The 20,026-nt window shown below is 42.5% G+C and overlaps 2 protein-coding genes across 2 annotated transcripts; both read right to left on the minus strand.

Moving 5' to 3' along the window:
• Window positions 1–227: 227 nt before the first annotated feature.
• Window positions 228–11,345, minus strand: LOC136438381 (protein-glutamine gamma-glutamyltransferase K-like). Its single transcript, XM_066433150.1, has 14 exons — window positions 10,896–11,345; window positions 7,947–8,129; window positions 7,002–7,114; window positions 6,365–6,503; window positions 5,874–5,998; window positions 5,579–5,686; window positions 4,968–5,142; window positions 4,334–4,466; window positions 3,519–3,622; window positions 3,078–3,193; window positions 2,424–2,550; window positions 1,955–2,073; window positions 1,252–1,417; window positions 228–472 (listed from the first exon to the last, which is right to left on the minus strand). The coding sequence occupies exons 1-14, from the start codon at window positions 11,068–11,070 to the stop codon at window positions 228–230; spliced, it is 2,028 nt and encodes a 675-aa protein (XP_066289247.1). The 5' UTR covers window positions 11,071–11,345.
• Window positions 11,346–14,000: 2,655 nt separating this feature from the next.
• Window positions 14,001–19,904, minus strand: LOC136438382 (uncharacterized). The gene is made up of 10 exons (XM_066433151.1): window positions 19,557–19,904; window positions 18,518–18,801; window positions 18,147–18,359; window positions 17,707–17,946; window positions 17,427–17,518; window positions 17,062–17,270; window positions 16,495–16,860; window positions 15,898–16,056; window positions 15,560–15,761; window positions 14,001–15,134 (listed from the first exon to the last, which is right to left on the minus strand). The coding sequence occupies exons 1-10, from the start codon at window positions 19,902–19,904 to the stop codon at window positions 14,830–14,832; spliced, it is 2,418 nt and encodes an 805-aa protein (XP_066289248.1). The 3' UTR covers window positions 14,001–14,829.
• Window positions 19,905–20,026: the final 122 nt, after the last annotated feature.

Genomic DNA, 20,026 nt, shown 5'->3' on the forward strand with positions numbered 1-20,026 from the left:
CTCTGAAAACGTTTCGTATAGATTTGAACCTGGCTCTTTCGGTTCCTGAAAGAAATACGTATTTGTCAACATATAGGCCGACCTAAGGAGTTGCACGGTCAAGGAGTGACACATCTGTGGGTTACAAATGCATAATTATCTACATAGACTATTTGACCATTTTTTACTACTTTTCCGACAACCCACAGCAGTCTAGTAGAAACTAGCATGTCAACAAAATACCTTGTTTAAGGCATGCGCCATTGTTGGGTAATCAGAGGTTCTACTGGAAGCAAAGCAAATGTGACAGCATGAAAGTGCCTTAATTTTACCGTGATGACGAGATCGGGGCTGAGAAGACGGAAGTCGATTTCCCCGGCCCACGCCTGCTTGGTGGTGTCCACGTGAGCCAGCACAAACACCTTGACGAGAGATTGCTCAACCAGCTTGTCCAAGTATTCCCTCGGAGTGAACGTCATCTTGACAGAGTCCTCTGTGAACGGCAGAGAATTAATAAATGGTGGCCAGTCAACCACTGATGCAAGCAATGGCGGAATTCAACGTATTACATGTACAGTGTGTAATTTGTCTTGTTCCCACTGTAACGTTTTGATCCATCAGCTCAAGGTTTTAGAAAATATTTGACAGCACTAGACACATTCAGTTTCCGCACAAGTAACCAGTGGAATACCTTACCGGAGAAAGTTGTAACGGCAGAAACGGTAAACCCTTTTAAGACTCGACTGGACGAGTATTGGGGGATAAGGAAATACGAGGACTGAGACGAGGTTGACAACAACAGGCATGCTGCCTTCTTCACCTATTCATCCCCAAGGTATCCTCAAGGTAATAGCAGAAGAAATCATGTACAAGTTGTGGAAAAATCAATGGCGTCTATTTGAGTTCATCAGTTCGTGCATCTTATTACTCTCAACGTCCTCCCGGTAAAGTTACTAGATGGTGTACATGGCGATGTACTGATGTCAATAGCCCTTGGGTCACAAATCGTTGTGCAATCATTACAGCAGGGGGCTAGTCCACTGGTAGTGCTGTGTGTTCAAGTTCTATGCAACTACACTTTTCCAAGTGCTCTGAGTGCTCATAAGAGAAAGCAGAATGTACCATTCTAAAGTCTTTGGTATGTGACTCTACCGAGGATCGAACTCAGGATCTACCAATGGAAAGTCGAGCACTCTACTCACTTGGCCGTTGCACACGTTTATAACACTGTAGATACGTCGCGAAAGAAAAGAAAAATAAAATATGCCCTACCTCCTCCCGCTGCAATGGTCACGTCTTCCTCCAGCTCTCCAATTTGTTTACCCAGCACGCCGGTGTAGTAGGTGGCATTGGCGGTCAGGTGGGCTGTGACGTGGCGAGATTCCAAACTGGTGTTCGTGATAGTCAGGGTCACGTGGATGTCTTGACCAATGTAGACCTACGTTTGAAAAAATATACCATAATTCATTCATACAAATAGGAGACCTCCTCGACACAATATTTATATTTGAACCTTTAGACGAATGCTAGGGGCACATGGCAGTGTGTTTACAGAAATATGGGGGTAGAGCCAGCACCGGACACATACGCATACACCACTTGACATATGATTTCAAATAGACCTTTGATACTATGGAGTCGTAGCAGTTTTCGTCGGTACAGAGTTGCATCATGTGTTCCTATTGGTAAGGCAAAAAAACTATCATGGAAGCCATTGCTGCATTAGTCTATTTGTATACACCACCAACAAGAAAAAAGACATCGTAATGCAAACGAAAGATGCCCAAAATTTGTCCCCTAGTATCCTTAAGTATGTGTCTATAGCTCAACTGTAACAGCCTCACAGTTCAGCTCCCTGCTCTAATTAGTTGCTAACTGGGAGACCCAGGTTCAATCCTATGTACCACTATGCACTACAAGGTGAAACAACAACAGCTTTAGTATCCTTAACCCAATCTCAAATTTAATTCATTACCTCTTCATCAGCACTGATGGAAAACTCTACGTCCTCATGCGTGATGATTTCATCATAGGTCCATGGCGTACTGCCGTGCTCCACAGCCGCGCGGACTGCAACTCGCTCCTGGTCAGAACCTGAGGTAAATTTGTGTTTTCCATTGGTTATTGAGATTATTGAGAAATCATTAGGAGTTAATTGGAATACATTTTATCTTGAAGATCATTGAAAAAAGGTCATTGGTAGACTTTTCAAATACCATTGGTAGTTGAGATCATTGAAAGATATTGAGAGATCATTAGAATACATTGTAGATCATTGAGAGACTGTTGGAAGACCTTTGAAATCACTGAAAGACCATTGACACAATTCTAAGATCATTGACAGGTCAATGACCTTGCATATCATTGGCCGCTCACTGAAAGGCTATTGAGAGATCTCAGTAGGATATAAATATTCGTTGCTCATTAGAAACATGGAAATCTACCTTCAGGATGTTTGTAGTTCTCAGTGACGTCTTCTCTCCAGCCACTGCCAACTGGCTTGGTGCTGATCTTGAATCCCACAGAGCGCTTTTCCAGTCGAAGGTAGTCAAAGTAACCGAAGTTGTTCTCCTAAGGGAGCATCAAGGAGCATGTTATGAATAAGTTGATGTGTATTTCACAAGCTTTAATAATGACATACATAATCTAAGTTCCATACATGCGCAGGAGCTGTGTATATGCACGTTTGTGCATGTTGCCAGAACAGTCGTGACTTGGGACAGTATTTGGCGAGCATAAAGTAATGCATACATTTTTCATTTAATTTCATTTAATTCTTATTTATCAAAGGACAACATATCGCCGCAAGGGCGGTTTTCAATGAGCCCTGACATAATGCATAAATGCATCAATCTTCATCGGTCTTCATATTAATCATTAATCTGTAACTTATGTGATCTGTATTTACGCACAAGATTCAGATTCATCCTGAACACATTTTGAAAGCCGTCATCATCTTGATACATGATATTCATGAGATTCAGGATCCTTCCCATTCTGGCACGATATGGCAGCATGCTGTACCTCACCATGACAAGTAGAGACGTTCTTGAACCAGAAATGTGAGATGTTGAAAAGATGTAAATTGAAAATCTCACCTTCCAGTACACCTTGTCTGCGTTCACTTCCGCGAACACGAACTTGGTGTCGTGCGGCAGGTACACCTGTCCGTTCTTCACGGCAATCACGGGGCACGGACCGCACTGGTAAATTCCTGCAAGAGACCAAGAAATAAACCTGTAATACGAGATATCTGAGAAAGGTTCTCGCTGCCTCCAAATCTGATCATGAAGTCACACTTTATTAGATTTAAATCTATGACACTGAATGTCTGAACATATATTGCAGTATACGTAAAATAATACCGAACAATGCTTTGGTCAATTGTAGGCACCAGTTCAGGGATTAGACTGCGCATGTGCGACGTGATGTATTGTGGGTTATATGTCAACTTTAACATATGCAGCCATTGTACTGTACTTATTACCCGCATGCGCAGTTTGATCCGTGAACCGGCTTATTGGTTTGAACTATTTTACCATCGCTTGTTTCCTGCGGAGTGGAGTCCACCGCCTGCCAGCCCCCGTACCCCTCGGGTAGGTCAGGCCGGGCCATCCACGCCTCGTTCCACACGTGGAAGTTCCTATGAAGACGAAAAGCAGTATTTGTCTCAGAGTTTTTAGATTTAATATGATTTATTAGGCTGTATAGAATGACATACAGTCAAGAGCCCAAGACTGTCCAACTAGCCGGAGACTATCATAATCTTTTTTTTAATTAAAGGGCTAGTCCTGGTAACTGGACAATATACAATATACAATAAGAACGGATGCACTGCTAATTCGAATGTGTTAACAGAGTTTAACTTTGGGTTAAACAAATTATGCAAGGTAGGGAGTTATTTTGAACGTTTAAACTGTTCTATGGCACCATCGTTCCTTTGCCTATCAGGTCATCTGTACTGTAGTGGTTGGCGAGGTTGCCTACTAGACTTTAAAAGGCGTCTGTGCTAGCCTTTAATTTTATGAGACAAATCACACTCGGGAAAGTTATATACTCAGATGCGATCTAACATCATACTTAGAGCGTCTCTGAAAATTCTGTTATTCAATGATCAGCTCTGTGAGGCGACTTTCTGTCAACCACATCTGATTTCCTAAGTACACTCTACGAAGACCAGGAACACATATGCAGACTTGCTGTGTGTATCTGTGTACTTATTCCGATGATGTTCTGATGTAAAGCATGTGGTTAACCATGGCAACTTATAATTACCCAAGGTAAGGACTACCAGTAAGTAAATTTATGAAGTAAAAAGTTCGTCTGTTTCAGTACAATGTTTGATTTTTCTCACCAGACAGAATCTTCCGACTCCAGGGGTAAGCCGAACCTATCAGAGTACTTGTCGATGGTCATGGACACGTCAGTGTCGTGTGCAGATTGGAAGTTGGTGATGCTTCTGGCAGGGATGCCCAAACAGCGGAGCACTGAAAAGAACAACAACAAGTCCATCATAGCACTGAATCTGTGACAGCATTTTGGTGTGTGGAAGTACTATGTTTCTGACAGCACTGCTAGTTTGACAGTCAATATCTGATAACGTTAGTTTGTGACAGCACTGCTACTATGGTAAAGCTGTGACAGCACTCCACTGTGTGTGTGGAAGCACTGCGTTTCTCACAGCATTACTACTGTGACAGTCAATATCACTATATATAGCACTAAGTTTGCGACAGCACTGCTACTCCAGATCTTTGGTAGTCCAGATCTTTGACAGCACTGACTTTGTGACACCATTGCTACTGTGCGGCATGTGCTAGTCAAAACCTTTGATAGCACTGAGTTTGTGACAGCACAACTACTACTGTATCCCGAATTCCATGTTAGATTTGGTCCGCCCCAGCGGTCGCTACAATGACAGCAATACGTTTGTGACATTTAAGTCTCGTGGCGGTCAGAAAAAAAAGAATCCGTCCGGCCGTACGTACCCGTAGTCAGGACACCGGAGAAAACCCAGCACTGTCCATAACGCACGGACCGACGCTCCCTGCCCCACTGCCGCAGAATGTCCACGCTGCCGTTCCAGCCAGTGGGCGGTGTCCCCCAGGAATAATCTCCTGACCAGTTGCCCTCCAAGACTCCGTTATCGTCTTGAGCATTAACCTACACCAATGAGAGACGATACCTGCCTTATGATACGGTCACAATTGGAAAAAGGGGCCCTGTCGGGCAGTTTAGGGGCTTTTTTTTTAACTTTCGGGCTTTACCCTAGGAGGCCCCGCGGGACACTCTGTTGACTACCGGGCTATTTTGGGGCACGGCAATGCCCCTGCAGGTTTTTAACACGGAGTTAAAATCAACCCGGGACCCGGTAACAAATAGGCGCCGCAGGCTAATAGTGAAACACAAAGATGTACCCTTCCGGTATCCGATGTCCGGTGTCCGGCAGTCCACCGGGATAAATTTCTGTCTCCGGGGCACCCCCCGCGGGCACAGGTGCAAATGAGATCGTGTAGCACAGAATGGTCCCGTTTAGCTATACACAAAAACATCGATCAGCCACAAAAAATACGACGGACTCGTCCAGTAAACAACTTACCATTTTGGACATGGCCCTGCTGACACTCACTGCACTCCGTCGTGCGCTAGGGTTGAGTCCTGACTTTTCCAGCATCAGTAGAACGATATCAGGGATCCCAGGTTCAAACTAATTGGGAACAATTTTCAACAGACTAAGCAACAGAAAACTATATTGCACCTTTTATCTGACCAGTCTATGGCGGTTTGATATAGATTTAGACTTTCTTCTTGAATGTCACGGTCCACAATTTGAAAGGAAAAGAAAGAAAGGGAAGCCTGGAGGATGGTTTTGTGTTAACAAAAAGGAAAATCACCTGCCCAAAGTTCCACCCACGTCTGCCAATGCGATGATGACTCCCGTAGTACTGGGATCCATACTCATTCAGCACGTACTCCTCTAGCTTGGTACCGGTGTCGTCATCTAGGTACGTCAGATCCTCTGGAACGTAAATTTTGTCTTTTTATTTCACCCGTGTGCTCCTGATATATGTTTTATTCAAATCAAGCATGTCTGTTTTCTGCTTTCAATCTTGTATCAGTAGTTAAATCAAGGCCAGTTATTAGTCACTCTGTTATACCCCCTTTTCATTGAGGCGGCTACCGTTAGTGAGCAACCATATGCATTGAGCTACCAGAAATCTCAGTACAGTTCAAACTAAATTTATTGATAATTTGGTGTATTTTGTAAGTTTTGTATGTTCTGTTGTATTCAAAATGGTACTGTGACATTTAAATATCGTCATAGATCATATTCCAATTATAAAAGTCATAGGTCATACGAATGGATTTGGCGAAGGCAAGTCACCTTTACACCAGGGGTTGAAGAGGACGACGACGTTGCGATTGTCGACTTTTCTGCTGCGGGACCTCTCGTCAGCCAACTCCGTCTCAACAACCACGTGATACCTGCCGACAATGGCGTTGGCAGGTGACATGATGCGCATCTGCAGCGAAAAGAGATAGCGTAAATAATTCTTTTCGAACTGAGTAAACATTGCCAGGAGTCAGTTTGCCATAAGTTGTATTTAGGTTATGTCACACAAAGTCGACCAGGGCCTCCCCGGCCATCTCCAGATCATGTTTGGGAGTTGGGAGTAAAGTTCTGTGTGGTTGGTCAGTATGGTGGCCTACTGATTATTCATAGTTGCGAGTATTGACTAATCAAACTCGGGAAAGTCAAATTCTCAGATGCGATCAGAGTAACGAACTGAACCTAGACTAGGATTGATTCCAGGCTACTAGTACTCCCAACCCATCGCCGACCTTGGTTGAAGAGTGGTAAAGAGCAAAGTCGTGGAACGGTCCTGATTGTGGGATTCACTTACAGTCAACCTAACTGTAGAGAGTAGCGTCTTTTTGTTCTTCTCCTGGTTATTGCTATACTGAAAGTGTTCGCACATACTCAGATGGTGCCTTCTGTGCAAAATTATCTTAATGTTCACCTTGACGGTCTGGCCTTCTGCCTTCTCCACTGCGGCGCTCCACTCGCCTTCCTTCAAGGCGTCTCCAACAGGCAGCCGTAACAGGGTACCTTTGCTCGGCAGCGGGTTGTTGCCTAGAGATGCACATAAAACCGTTTTGTCCATATATTGAAACAAGAAATCTCATTCTTACATGAAATATCTTTTTTAATTTCTTGTTTTATTCATAATCGTGAATTTCCTACTTATTCTGTCCGTACATTTTCCCACTGGCACCATAATATACAGCGGACGTACCTACATCAGGAAATTGAAGATAATATTTGTAAACCTATTCTTGGATCTTTTTAAGACCTTTGACGTAACTTCCTGTCAGCGTCCTCAACGTGCCTAACATGTGGAAATAAATGTGAGAACACACACAAACTAAAACAATACCTCCCGTTTCACGAAAGTGACAAGTTCTCAATGGAGACCATGACTAATTTGCAAGAACGGTACACGTTTGCTGATTCATCACTACATGTAAACAGAAAATGTAATGATAGAGCATCCATTCTTCATGAATATACCGGTACATGACCGTGACGGTATTTTTTTTTGTGGCTTTTTAACTAAGTCTGAGTATTTGTTAACTTGATTGAACAACTATTGCACAATATACAAAGTATGGCAACTTCTATTACTTCAAAAGAATCTTAGAAGACTATGCTACTCTATATATTAAAGAGACTATGTAGTATGGATGGCACTGGCTGGGTTTACATACGCGTTTTCGGAGTCGATTCTAAGTCGCTAAGTCTATTTGGAGTCGGCTTGGAGCCGCTGAGTCAACTAGTCGATTCCGATTCGACTCCAAAATGCGCATGTAAACCCAGTTACTATATACTAGTAGTACAGGCTTACATAGGTTCTATGTAGGTAACGTTTGAAGTTTTTTCTGGGATATATCGAAAAAACACTCACCAAACTGGAACTCGATCAGCAGGTTGTCCTTCTCCAGATTGACCTCCCGGTCAAACACCACTCCCACGGAGAACGGCTGGCCACGCCTGACGACTACGTTCTCCAGATACTCGTCCGTGTGGTGCGCAGGTCCATTCTCGTCCGTGTGGAAGATGAAGTTCATCAGCTCCAGCGGACGGTCAGCTGCGTGTGGATCAGTATAGAATAAGCCTGTTCATGGTTCCAACTATGCATGCGCAGCAAGATGCATCGTGGGTAATATGTCAGAGGCGAAGGTCCCGAACTTGTAAACAGTTTTTTTTTATTGCAACATTTACATACAAGACATGATGACGACAGACTCAAGCTTACAGCTTATTTTCATGTCGTCATCGACAGAATACATTACAGAATAACAAAACAAATTTTACAAATACTGAAAATGACAAAGAAAACAGGTGCGGACATGCAAAGCATAAGAGCAACAAATTATCTCAAATAAACTACATAACAGAAATCATTAAATGTAAGAAAAATTGAAATCAATAAACAGATAAATATGTGGACAGGTACTACAAGACTGGTAGGATGGTGGTTTACTACTCAAATCTTTTGGATTGTATAATGAAAAGTTGGACATGCTGTAAGAGTTTGACATTGTTTGAATTCGAAAGGAAGGGTAAGCCTTTAAGCAGTAATTGAATTAGTGTAAACTGTAAACAGTTCTTGTCTACACCGTGTCCAGACGTGTTTTGTTCGTGGCCCAGGGGAATTCAACTTAAAAATATTACCCACAACTCATCAAGTTGCGCACGTGGAAATAATCAGTCGCTTTGATTCCACGTAATTCGTAGTCGGACCGCCCGATTCTGACGTAGATCGCAATCGGTGCATGATACGTAAATCGTAATGGGTGCCTATTCTCCAATTAGCATAGTTTCGATCGGGTGGCTAGCTAGTAGTGGCCGCGATTTTAACACTGCCCTGCCTAGCACCTACAAAGGCTTTGATCGGGGGCTAATATTGACCGCGTTGGAGGGAGGGCACGCACCCATTAGAGTTCAAAATCGCCCCACCCCCACCCCCCCCTTCGAAACCTCTGCTTGGAGAATAGTAGGCACCTGAATTCAACGTAAAGCGAATCCAGCCTGCTCGAATTTATTTAACGAAGTACGTAGCCACTGCCTTCTAAAAAAAAGGTCCCCCTACCTGCACGACACCCGTCTGGGCGTTACCTATTCCTGGTATGATACAGCGTTAATTATGACGCTTCAGTTCCCCCTTTAAGTGGTAATCTTAGCCTAGAACAAAATAAACATTTGCGAGCAAACGTACTATGAAAATAATTTCCAAAATCACCTATGTGTCAAAAATGACAATTCCAATTATTACCGCCGAGCAAGAAAAATGACAAAATGGACCATTCCAGAAATACCTTGTGTTCTTAAATGGGCCATTCTAAAATTACCCCCGTTCCAAAATGGACTATTCCAAAATCACTTGTATTCTAAGATGGACCTAGCTTGAATGCTTCACTGAAGGCAGACCCTGGAACTAAACAGGATGACACTCAGGCTAGAATGGACCCCCTTGCAAGAATGAACTACTCCATATTCGTCTGACGTTACATTTACCTATTAATGCCCTGCAACAACGCAAACGCCTCAGTGCACTTCTATGCGATGACTCAGAATTAAGCCTTAGGGTTCGGAACCGGTAAGAACTGGAGGGGGCGGGGCTCTCTTTGTCAAAACTGTGCCGTGAAAAAAGTTGGTGACTTTGTTGTGATTGTGATTCGATTAATTTCTCCGTAAAGCGTGCTGGATCATGGAACAGTACCCGCAGCTGTGATTTCAAATAATGAGACCAGCAGGATTTTACGTCATATTTTCCAGTAATATTGCACAACAAGCAACCTGTCACGAACACAGGTCAGATAACATCACAACATGTCAGATAACATCACAACATGCATGGGTAACTTTTGTTAAATATTTTTAATTTAAACAACCACCAAGTACGGTCGAAAACATCAAAAACTTTTACGGTGACTAATTAATATGCGTCATGCCATGATAACTAAAGATCTGGAATTGCTAACTGCCTTTGTTTGCCTGGGACATTAAGACATTTGCTCATCCATCCGAAAAATGTCCGGATATACCTTACAAGGTGAGACAGACCAGACCGATCCCTGTCATTTTTGTGGGCTATCGGAGCTTGCGTATATTTGTCCCTGGTCTTTCGTTTTCAAGGTAAGACAGACAAGACCAGTCCCTGTCATTTTTGTGGGTTATCTAAGCTTGCGTGTATTTGTCCCTGGTCTTTTGTTTTCAAAGTGAGACGGACCAGACAAGTCCCTGTCGTTTTTGTCGGCTATCTAAGATTGTATGTATGTATTTGTCCGTAGTCGGCAAACGCATGTCTGGCACATGAGACTACGAAAGAATATCGTTACAATAAACAAGAGAAGTTCGAGAACGAAGTCAATCCTACATATGGCAGTATGCCTGTCTTGACCTGCCCCTGATCGCCATGCACCAGTGTGACTAGTTCGGCACTAGAATTGTAAAACGCTGTAAGCGCTAAATTTCCCACCATGGTCCCCACTGAGCGAGACTTTGCCGTTGTCGTTCGCCTGACAGGTGTTTTCCATTTTGTTCCTTGTTGTTTTGAACTTCAGAAACCAAGTCTTAGTAGCATTTTAGGTAGATTAGCAGAGAGTCATTTTCAACGGGGAAGATATGCGACGTGGCGACGGGCATTACTTTCGCTGGTATAAGCAGGGGGAATGCGTGGGCGCACCCTCCCCACCCCACCCACCCCACCCCAAACATTTAAAACATTTTTTTTCACGAAAACTAATCTACACAACGACATAAGCAAGTTGAGAAACAACGTGAAACTTTGCTCTGAGATGGGAAATATCAGTTCCGGGCAGAAAGACACCGTACATGATCATGAACTTACGTTTAGGGGGTTGCGGCACGTTGAGGGGAGGGTCCACCCCAAAACCCGGGTCCACGGGCACGGGAGCCGGAAAGGGAGGGAACCGAGGTCTCTCTATAATCATCGGGAACCATGAGTAGGGCCTGCGAACCCTGCGCCCGGTACTGAAGGCGAAACCACGGGGTCTGTCAGCCATGGTGCTTCCCGTGTGGAGGTGTGCAGACGATTGAGGCGACTCTGAACGTGCAGGGGCTGACTTCTATTGTTCTCGAGGTCAGCTTGCGAAAGTTGTCAGTCCTGAACATCAATCATCTTTAAGACGACGCCAGTAAAGGCGGGGTTGAACGTACCGCATGACGCTTTCATTGCCTGTCTTGTGCAGCGACATTCTGATAGACAGCTGATATGCTCTGTTAGCAAAAGAATGAACGCATTCTAAAGAATACTCTCGAATATGGTTTCCCTAACCATAATTTGTGTTAGGGTCAAAACGATTTTAGTTGAATGGTTGTTAGAGGTCAGTGACCTCCAACAGGGGTACTGTAAATGCAGAAATATTCGCGGGGCGGTTATGTATGCGGGTTTCGCGGCGACCGTTTTACCGCGAACTTAAAACCACCGCGAACATTTTTGTCCAATACCGTAGCAGTATGTGACTATAGCGCTGCTGCATCCTTTTTTTTAAAGTATGAAATAAACCATTTTTTTCTGATAAACTTACACCAGTGACCTTAAGGGATCCCATGAGCTCAGTCACCTCTGGCCTGCTTACGTGCATACTTAAAACGAAAACCGGTTGGACAACAGCGTCTAAGTACTACTAGCTCTATTCTCTTCTGCGTTCAAATGCCACCCTACGACGACGCGACGCATAGTGAAGTCGTATTGGAAATGTTACTGTTGTGCCATTCTACTTTATTCCGCATGGTGACGCCCTTGACACGCCAAGGGCAGGTTTATGTACAGATTATGTTGCGCACTAGTGACCTGCATGTTTTGTGTGGATGTGTGTTCAGCACCGTGAACAGGTGTGGGTATAGATTGTGTTCTGCACCAGAGTCCTGTATATCTGTGGAGATGGTATGTTCAGAACCGGTGTCCTGTATATCTGTGGAGATTGTGTGTTCAGCACTATGGACATGTTTATATACAGGTTGTGTTGTGCACTAATGCCTTGTATGTTTGTGCAGATCGATGGTGATAGTGTTTAACACAAATGACTAGTTTATGTACATAAACCGTTGTGCTCCGGTGACCTGTATGCTTGTGTGAATGATATGTTCAGGTCATGAACATGTTTACGTACATGTGTTGTGCACTAATGCCTTCTATGTTTGTGCAGATCAATGGTGACAGTGTTTAACACAAAGGACAGGTTTATGTGTATATAGCGTTGTGCACTGGTGACCTGTATGCTTGTGTAGTTCATGTGTTTACCACCAGTGTCCTATATATATGTGTACATGATTTGTTCAGCACATTGGACATGTTTATGTACAGGTTGTATTGTGCGCTAATGCATTGTATGTTTGTACAGATAGTACAGTAACTATAGGTATTGATTAGGCAAATCATTATCTAATTTGCATAATGGCTGAGGTACATAAGATTAAGGGATGCAGGTCTTATTTGGCTGGACAACTTGTATCGTCAGAAGGAAAGTAACTATTGTTTGAAAATGGATGAGAGGGGCGGTACACAATAACTAGAATATGGAAATCATACAGAGATCAAGTTACAACCACCTTTAATGAATCATTCTTACATCATCAAGCTTATTGTATAGGCAAACTTTTATTTCGCCATGACTACTAAATGCTTGTTAATCCCCTCGTCCAATCCTATCGCTGATAAATTTGATGTAATCATAGTGTTATAACTATTGTAGTAGTTGTATCTGGTACACAGGATAGTTATGTAATATTTGATGTTGATTTCAATCCATTGTTACAAAAAGTTCCTAATGAAATGTCTGATCTGATGTTGCTTCCTTTAGATGCCACTCAGCAACTATCATATCATCAGTTATCTAGGCATTGAAGATAGGTCTACATTTAGTCATATGTTAGCAAAAGTGTACTGCATTTTCACTTACTATCATCTCCACTTATATGAAAAAATTAATTTAGGACCAAATCAGCGTTGCTGAATCGCCTACTAAAACTGGTAGCGGTGTTTGGTATATGGTCTTTTTGTTTCAACTATGCTGTCATACTTAAAATCACGTATCGCAGTCATTTCTATAATATTACATCTTGAACACACCCCACTAGTCCACACAAAAAAATTATTCAAAAAACGAAAACCATGTCAAACTCGGTTAAAGATGATGTTTTTTTATCACATCGGTTTCCCGCGTTGGACTTAGTTGGCGCATGCGCTCTAGGCGCCAGAGAAAGGGTGGAGCCGTTGCCAGGCGACGACGGAATACTATGACGTGATCATTGCGCAAGAAATCCTTTGAGCCTACCTTTGACCCTTGAAGATCACATGGTTTTGATCACGTGAACCTTGTTTGGCGAAGAAAACAAGATGGCTAGAGTCCATTGTTGTTTTTCATAGCGAAAACTCGGGATAAAAAGCGATTTTCATACGCAGACACGGCGATTTTCAAAGTATTGCGGTTCGGCGTGTTCGTGGGCATTCTATAGAACAGGTAAGGGACTTTCAGTGTTTGTACATGATCTAAAGTTTTCCGGTGGAATTTTTTTGTATTTTCTGTTACGCCATGTGCTCGGTAAAATATTTTTTCTCGTCGCGTCTGTCGCAACTCTTTTTGTAATGCACGGTATTGTGTACAGAGTCGGCAGTTTTGAGGGCAGTACAGCCATTCTCATGTGTTAATTCATGTTTTTGTGGTGTGATTTTTCGTGTGTTTCACGTTTCGTTCACAGGGAACCCAACCAAGGCGTGTTGTTCAGTATACCAAACGAGAACAAAACAAAAATATGCAGCACATGAGTATTGTAAGAAAAGGAAAATCACAAGTGACCACAGACCGACGAAACAGCGGTGTAACAGAGACAACTTCAACTTCAACTTGATTTACCCCCAGATAACCCCGCGAGGGGCATAGTAGGGGGGAAGCGTCTCGACTTCGTATCATCATAAGTTTAAAAAAAAAAGTTCAGCAAATTGTGTACCCATCCCCTTTTCCTGCCATAAATTATTATGTAGATACTGTATGCAACTACCAAGAAGAAGTATGCAACATTGATTTAAACTCTGCTGAATACTTTATTGTATCAGCTACATGTAGGATATGGAATCGCCCATGAGCTTTCCTCAGTTTCCAAGTAAATGAAATAATCCCTAGAATTTATGTAGATGGCAGACGTTTCTGACTACAATATGGTGTTCAATTCATTATTTTCCTTTATAACACAACACAACACAATACAAATTGTGTTAAGTCATACCTTCTCATAAATCTCCACCTATCCTTAACATTGCAGTAAGTAATGACCTGTTAGTGTTAGCCTAAACGTCAGGTGGTTCTTAAGTTCATTGTTTTTATCCGTCTAAATCTTATCTAGGGCCACAGTTCAAGGTCAGAGGTATATTTGACAGGGAAATCCCCACAAGTATTATTATAACAGAACTTTGTCTTAGATGACATAGCAGTGCTCTTAATCACAAACATAATCTATGGAGCATACTGAATGTACACAGTGCAATATATAGATACATTGTTCTACAGTTGTATCGAAAGTTATTATATCCATACTGCTTCAATTCAAATTGATTCATTAAGGAGATATGAGTGTTTTAATTCATATTTGATATTCTACAGGCCTCTGACAAGTAAGTGATGGTGTAATCACGCACTCTGTGCCATACAATTGTAAGTTAACAAACTCTTTTTAACAATTTCCCAGGCAACATGTCACTGAGCATCTTTGTGAACACATTTCTAACAAAATATACTCCTTTTGGCTGGCCTGTCTGACTCTGTCTACAGTTTCCTTTTGGTAGGTTCTGGGACCCCCCCAGACTTGTCTGGGCTTATTTGTAGCAAATGCGCCTCAAGTGTGGACTTCAACTGTTGAACAGGGTCCCTGATTGTCGCCGTCCGGCGTTTTATGTTGTTAAACACCGCATGGGTCTGTTCTATGCCTTGTTCATCATGTAGCCCTAGTCCGAATTTCCACCTTCTCACCCAGGGTACAACATGTTGCTCCAAGATGTGCATCTTGATTGGGAACGTCGCTGTAGGAAACATCTCCCTGAAGGAAGCGCAGAAGGTCCTGATACTCTCATCTGGAGAACAGAGGGAACATGATTTGTGTAAGTACATTGTACACGAACATTTTAGCTATCCTGATTGATTAGTGTTGTCCTTCATTGATGACTCAGGACATTGGGGAGATTGTACGTTCTGATGTGTGCTCAGATAACAGATTAACATCTATGTGCTAATGTGAAAGCTCATTTGTGTACAGCAATCTAATGAGACTTTAAAATTTTGATCCATCTCAACAAAATGGAGACTTAAAGAATTCAGATGATAATCAATCTGTAGTTGTAGGATGCACAATCTTTCATTTAATTTTTCTTATGATAATGATAATAACACTTATATTTTACTTTGTATGCTTGTGACAGAAGTACTTATAAAGATGACAGCAAGTCTACCAGTATATATCAACACAGTTTTTGTCCAAAAGAAAGGCAATTTAATTCACCTAGCAGGTCAATCTGCTCGGTGTCCATTCGGCTCCCATGAGTGAACCTCTTGTGACACTCTGAGAACTCGCTGAGTAGCTTCTTGTATCTCTGCTCAATGGCCTGTGTCCTCGTGATGATTGTCTGGGGGAAGTTGAATTTGGACACAATGTCCCTGGCAGCTTCTGACGCAACTGAAGTAAGGTCTGCTATTGACTCCTTCTAATGTGTGAAAGAGGAATGATAGTAAAACAAAGTTATCATTTTTTGTCTGAATTCAGAATACTTCAGAAATGCCAGGAAATTGGAATTGTAGTTGAAATCTGTTTTGTTATCACTTATGATAATAAAGTAGTACCTGCAGCATGATCTTCACATGGTTCCCAACGAAACTCTGGGAGTGGTAGGCCTGGCGACGGACATGGTGTTTCTGAAGTGCCTCTTCCAGCCGGCTTGCAAGAGGGCCATTTGTTGTCGTGACCTTTGCTTTTTTGATGATCGTGTCAGCTTTGCTCTCCTGCATGGACATAGGAGTAATATGTCTTTATTTATTCAGATTTAACACATTTTTGGAAAGATTGACATAACAGGTGACTATCACCTTTTCAAGATGTCAACCCAGACCAGACTGTAAGGTCTTTGTACTGAACCAAAATGCTTATTCAACAAGCTTTTTCCTTATACCTCTCAGATCATGTGACAACCTGACTTAGAGCTGAAGAATAATGGTAGATAGCATTTGAAATCTATGCAAGCTTCCAACACAAGTCTTCAGTGCTAGTCTAATTCCTCTTAGTTTAACTTTATTCAAGATTAAACTTTCTGGTTTTTGTTGTTGTTTTTTTCAACAGAAAATATGTTTTCAGATGCTGAATTCGTAACATTGTATAGTGTGGAAAAATTCTAGTAGTAGAACTTAAAGAACAGATGTAGCAGGATCAAAATGATTTCTCACCATGTTCTTTCTTTTATCCTGCAGGCTTGCTATTGCCTCTACCATCTGGGTGACATTGTCCTCAGTGTCACCCTCTGCCCTCAGAATCACCCACTTGAGCTCATTCTCCATCTCATCAATCTCACCCCGCAGTTCCTCCGCATCTCTGAGGAGCTGCCTAGCCTCATCCACAGCCAGCACAAAGGGAGACAGTCCATGTAGCAAGTGATGGTGCAACACCTCCGCCTCATCCACATCTTCATCTGGGAGGATGTCCTTCACCAGGTGGGAGGCAAGGATTACGTCCAGATCATGCAGGTCCGCTTCTATCATCTTGAATAACTTTTGGTAAATGCCCAGGCATATGTGTAATGCTGGAGGGCATACCTGTGTTGAACAGACAGAATAGACAAGAAGAGCCAGCTGCATTAATATACATGTATTTCACTACAAACTTTGCAGATAAAGAATTTGCCATTGGAGTAAAAGTAGATACGTATAGAATCAGTATTTCTAAGTCTGTATTTCAGAATTACAAGCAGGAGGAGGTACAAAATGTATTTGCCTTGAATATACAGTCTTGCTAACCTGATCAATAGCAATGTCAAACATTGCAGGGGCAATCACGTTTCGGTAGTTCTTTGCCTTACTTAGTTGACCACGTCCGTGCTCGATGAATTCCCTGTAGTCTCTTGCCAGGCTCTGCAGTGACCTTGCAGGGGCTTCCACCTCCCTTTCTGCCTGTGGCTTGGCCATAGATGTTCTAGTGACTTCGCACCAAATGCATGGGTGTATTCCTGCACAGGATACAAGAAAGCATCACATTTCAATGGTAAATTAATTTAAAAAAATTGATTTTGAGCTGTTCTGTTTCTCAGCCATATCATGATATTTTCTCAACTTAATATATTTATATGTATGTTACGCATAACCTTTGAACTGCTTTCACTTACCACAGGGCCCAGAGATCCCGAACCACTGGCACAGAAGAGCGTAGTCTGAGGCGCCGAACAATCTGAGGGAACACTCTCGGCCATCTGGGGACCTGTGTTGTACGATAGGTGATGCATATGTAAGCATATCAAGTTATGAATTTGACCTGTCAGAAATGGGACATTTTTGGAAACAATGTGGCACGTTTGTTGTCACAAAGTTGTCATTATCAATGATTATGTTTCCAGTGCATTCATAGAGACTTTAATTTCTTTGCATCATTCTTAGAAATATACTTACTTCCATTTCCTTTCTGTGAGTGACTTGATGTCAGCGTTGATGTGTGCTGTGCCTGTCACTAGATTCACCCTACTGTCTTTCGCTGCGAAGCAGCAGACAATCATTGTGTTTCCACTAGAATTGGGTGATGCTTTATTGAGCACTTGTGCCCCTATCTTGAACAGGTCTCCCCCATGGTCACCTGCCACTTTAATCCATACTTCATCAGCAGGGATGGCTCCGTCGTGCCATGTCAGTTTTCTAATAGAGGGGTACAAAATAACGGATGTACAAAGGACATCATGTTCATCATGTTTCAATGAAATCATATTTTCGTTAAGTAAATGATCACTCTTTAAGTTTCATATCCGCTCAGTTTGGTAGAACTGATCATTATAGTTTCGTAAAGAAAATGATGACATGATTTATGGTATTGATTAGTTAGCAAGAACAATTCTTACTGCCTATTTGCACTCCTTGTCAGGTGATCTAACACTGCAGCATCCAGTGGAATGGAAGCGCAGGGAATGGCCTCAACACTGGATGCCCCATCATGCAGTCTGACGGTGAACGGTAGAAGGTCACACTTGACTTTCACCTCGGATAGTAGGCTCTGTGCGACATTGCGTGATGTTCTCTCCGACTCCACAGTGATGCCATACCCTTTGAGCCACCTGTACACAGAAGATTGAAAAAAAACCAGTTTATTTTCTCTTGTAGTGATGCAGCACTTCATGGAAAGCAAAGTTGAAAATACCTACTATAGATGAATCACATTTTTTGCTGTGATGTGTATATCAGGTGTATGGTATGGTATTTCTGTGCAGTATACCTCCTCAGCTGTCTTGTCTGATTCCAGTTGATCCCTATGTCAGTCTGGGCAGTGAGGAGATGACCGTCTGGAATCCTGATTGTTGCCAGGTCCATGTTTCTCAGCATGGTCTGCAGCTCAGCTGGGGGAATGATCTTCAGCTCGTTCTGTAGCTGAGAGTGTTCGTCCCCTGCACTTGCCAATGTACGTGCGCCCTGTATCTCCAACGTGCGGCTCCTTGCTGTTGCATCTGTCACCTCTGAAGTTGGCTTCCTGGCTTTGGTAATTTTGCACAGGGTGATTGGCTGATAGAAATAAGAATATCAGTACAGTATTATTGTTTGATCGCATGATTTCAAAGGATCAATATTCTTTGTTTATGAAAGCTCTAGTTAAACATTAAGTACTCGGGTGGGTTATAGCAAGATGCTTAAGTTGAATAGTAACTTGTTGTACATGTAGTTTGCACAGAATGTCAAAGCAAGTACAGCAATGGAATTATTATATTTTTATTTTCTGTATGATTCTGAAAAATGATAGTGCTGTGAATTTCATATTTTTTTGTATTAACAATTTCTAGTAATGCATTAAGTTGACTGTGTAATATTTTATTGATAGATCAATAAGTGTGTTCTTTTGAATAAATAAAGTGATTACTCACTTGTCCACCTGTATGGCATTGGATCGTTTGTTTATCTTGTGCTGTCGCCACCTTTCTCTTAACCAGAGGGGTTAACATCTGTTCCTCCCACTGTCTCAGTGGCTCTGTTTGTTCTGTGTTTGTCAGAACTTCTGATACAATCCTGATAGCATCAGACACGTTTGGGACAGGAACAGGTACAGGAACAGGTAAGAGCACTGGTGAGATGACAGCAGGTGTGTTCATAGGAACAGGCGACAACGGGGCGCGTGAAGATTGGGGGACAAGGTGAGTGGGTGGGGTTTCCCCGGAGGTACGGCTGCTGGAGTTAGGCAAGTTACATGTATCACTGGCGGTTGTGCTGTGTGTCTGACAAGTTGCTACTGAGCTACATGCACCATCTTTCCTAGAACCTCCCACTTTCTTGTTTGGCCTGCCTCCTTTAGAGATTTTACTGGCTGTGTTGCAAGCGAAACACTGGTCAGATGGGCAATGTTCTGTCCACAGATGGACAGCAGCTTTTCCACCGTTGTACTTGGCATTTGACAGTTTTTTCCTGCATTTCTCGCAGAAGTATGGGGGGTGCATGTGAGTTTGGTCCGTAGACACATCAACAGCAAAAGTCTCCATGATTTTGACCTTATAGTCTATGCATAGCAAAGGCTTGATGCTCTTTCGCTTCTCGGCCGTTGTTTGAAGCGTAGAACCACACAGACGGCACAGGTTTCGAAGACTGTCAATGTGCGGACCCAGAGTTGACTCGGCCATAGTTACTTCCGGGTGTGCCAGGGGCTACGCCCCCTCCCCGCCTCCACAGAAAGTTGTAATTATTTCAGGAAAGAAAGAGTTGCGACAAAAAACTAGTAGAAATAAATGAAAACAAACCAATC

This window comes from Branchiostoma lanceolatum, chromosome 7 (genome assembly GCF_035083965.1).
Source record: "Branchiostoma lanceolatum isolate klBraLanc5 chromosome 7, klBraLanc5.hap2, whole genome shotgun sequence".
NCBI lineage: Eukaryota > Metazoa > Chordata > Leptocardii > Amphioxiformes > Branchiostomatidae > Branchiostoma > Branchiostoma lanceolatum.

Coding starts and splice junctions, on each gene's coding strand:
- LOC136438381 (XM_066433150.1), bottom strand. CDS start 11,070: ATGGCTGACAGACCCCGTGGTTTCGCCTTCAGTACCGGGCGCAGGGTT. Junction 8,130..10,895: donor CGTGCCGCAACCCCCTAAAC/GTAAGTTCATGA, acceptor ATCCACACGCAG/CTGACCGTCCGCTGGAGCTG. Junction 7,115..7,946: donor GCTGATCGAGTTCCAGTTTG/GTGAGTGTTTTT, acceptor GTGCATCTCTAG/GCAACAACCCGCTGCCGAGC.
- LOC136438382 (XM_066433151.1), bottom strand. CDS start 19,904: ATGGCCGAGTCAACTCTGGGTCCGCACATTGACAGTCTTCGAAACCTG. Junction 17,947..18,146: donor ACAAGGAGTGCAAATAGGCA/GTAAGAATTGTT, acceptor CCCCTCTATTAG/AAAACTGACATGGCACGACG. Junction 15,135..15,559: donor CGAGCAGATTGACCTGCTAG/GTGAATTAAATT, acceptor TCTGTTCTCCAG/ATGAGAGTATCAGGACCTTC.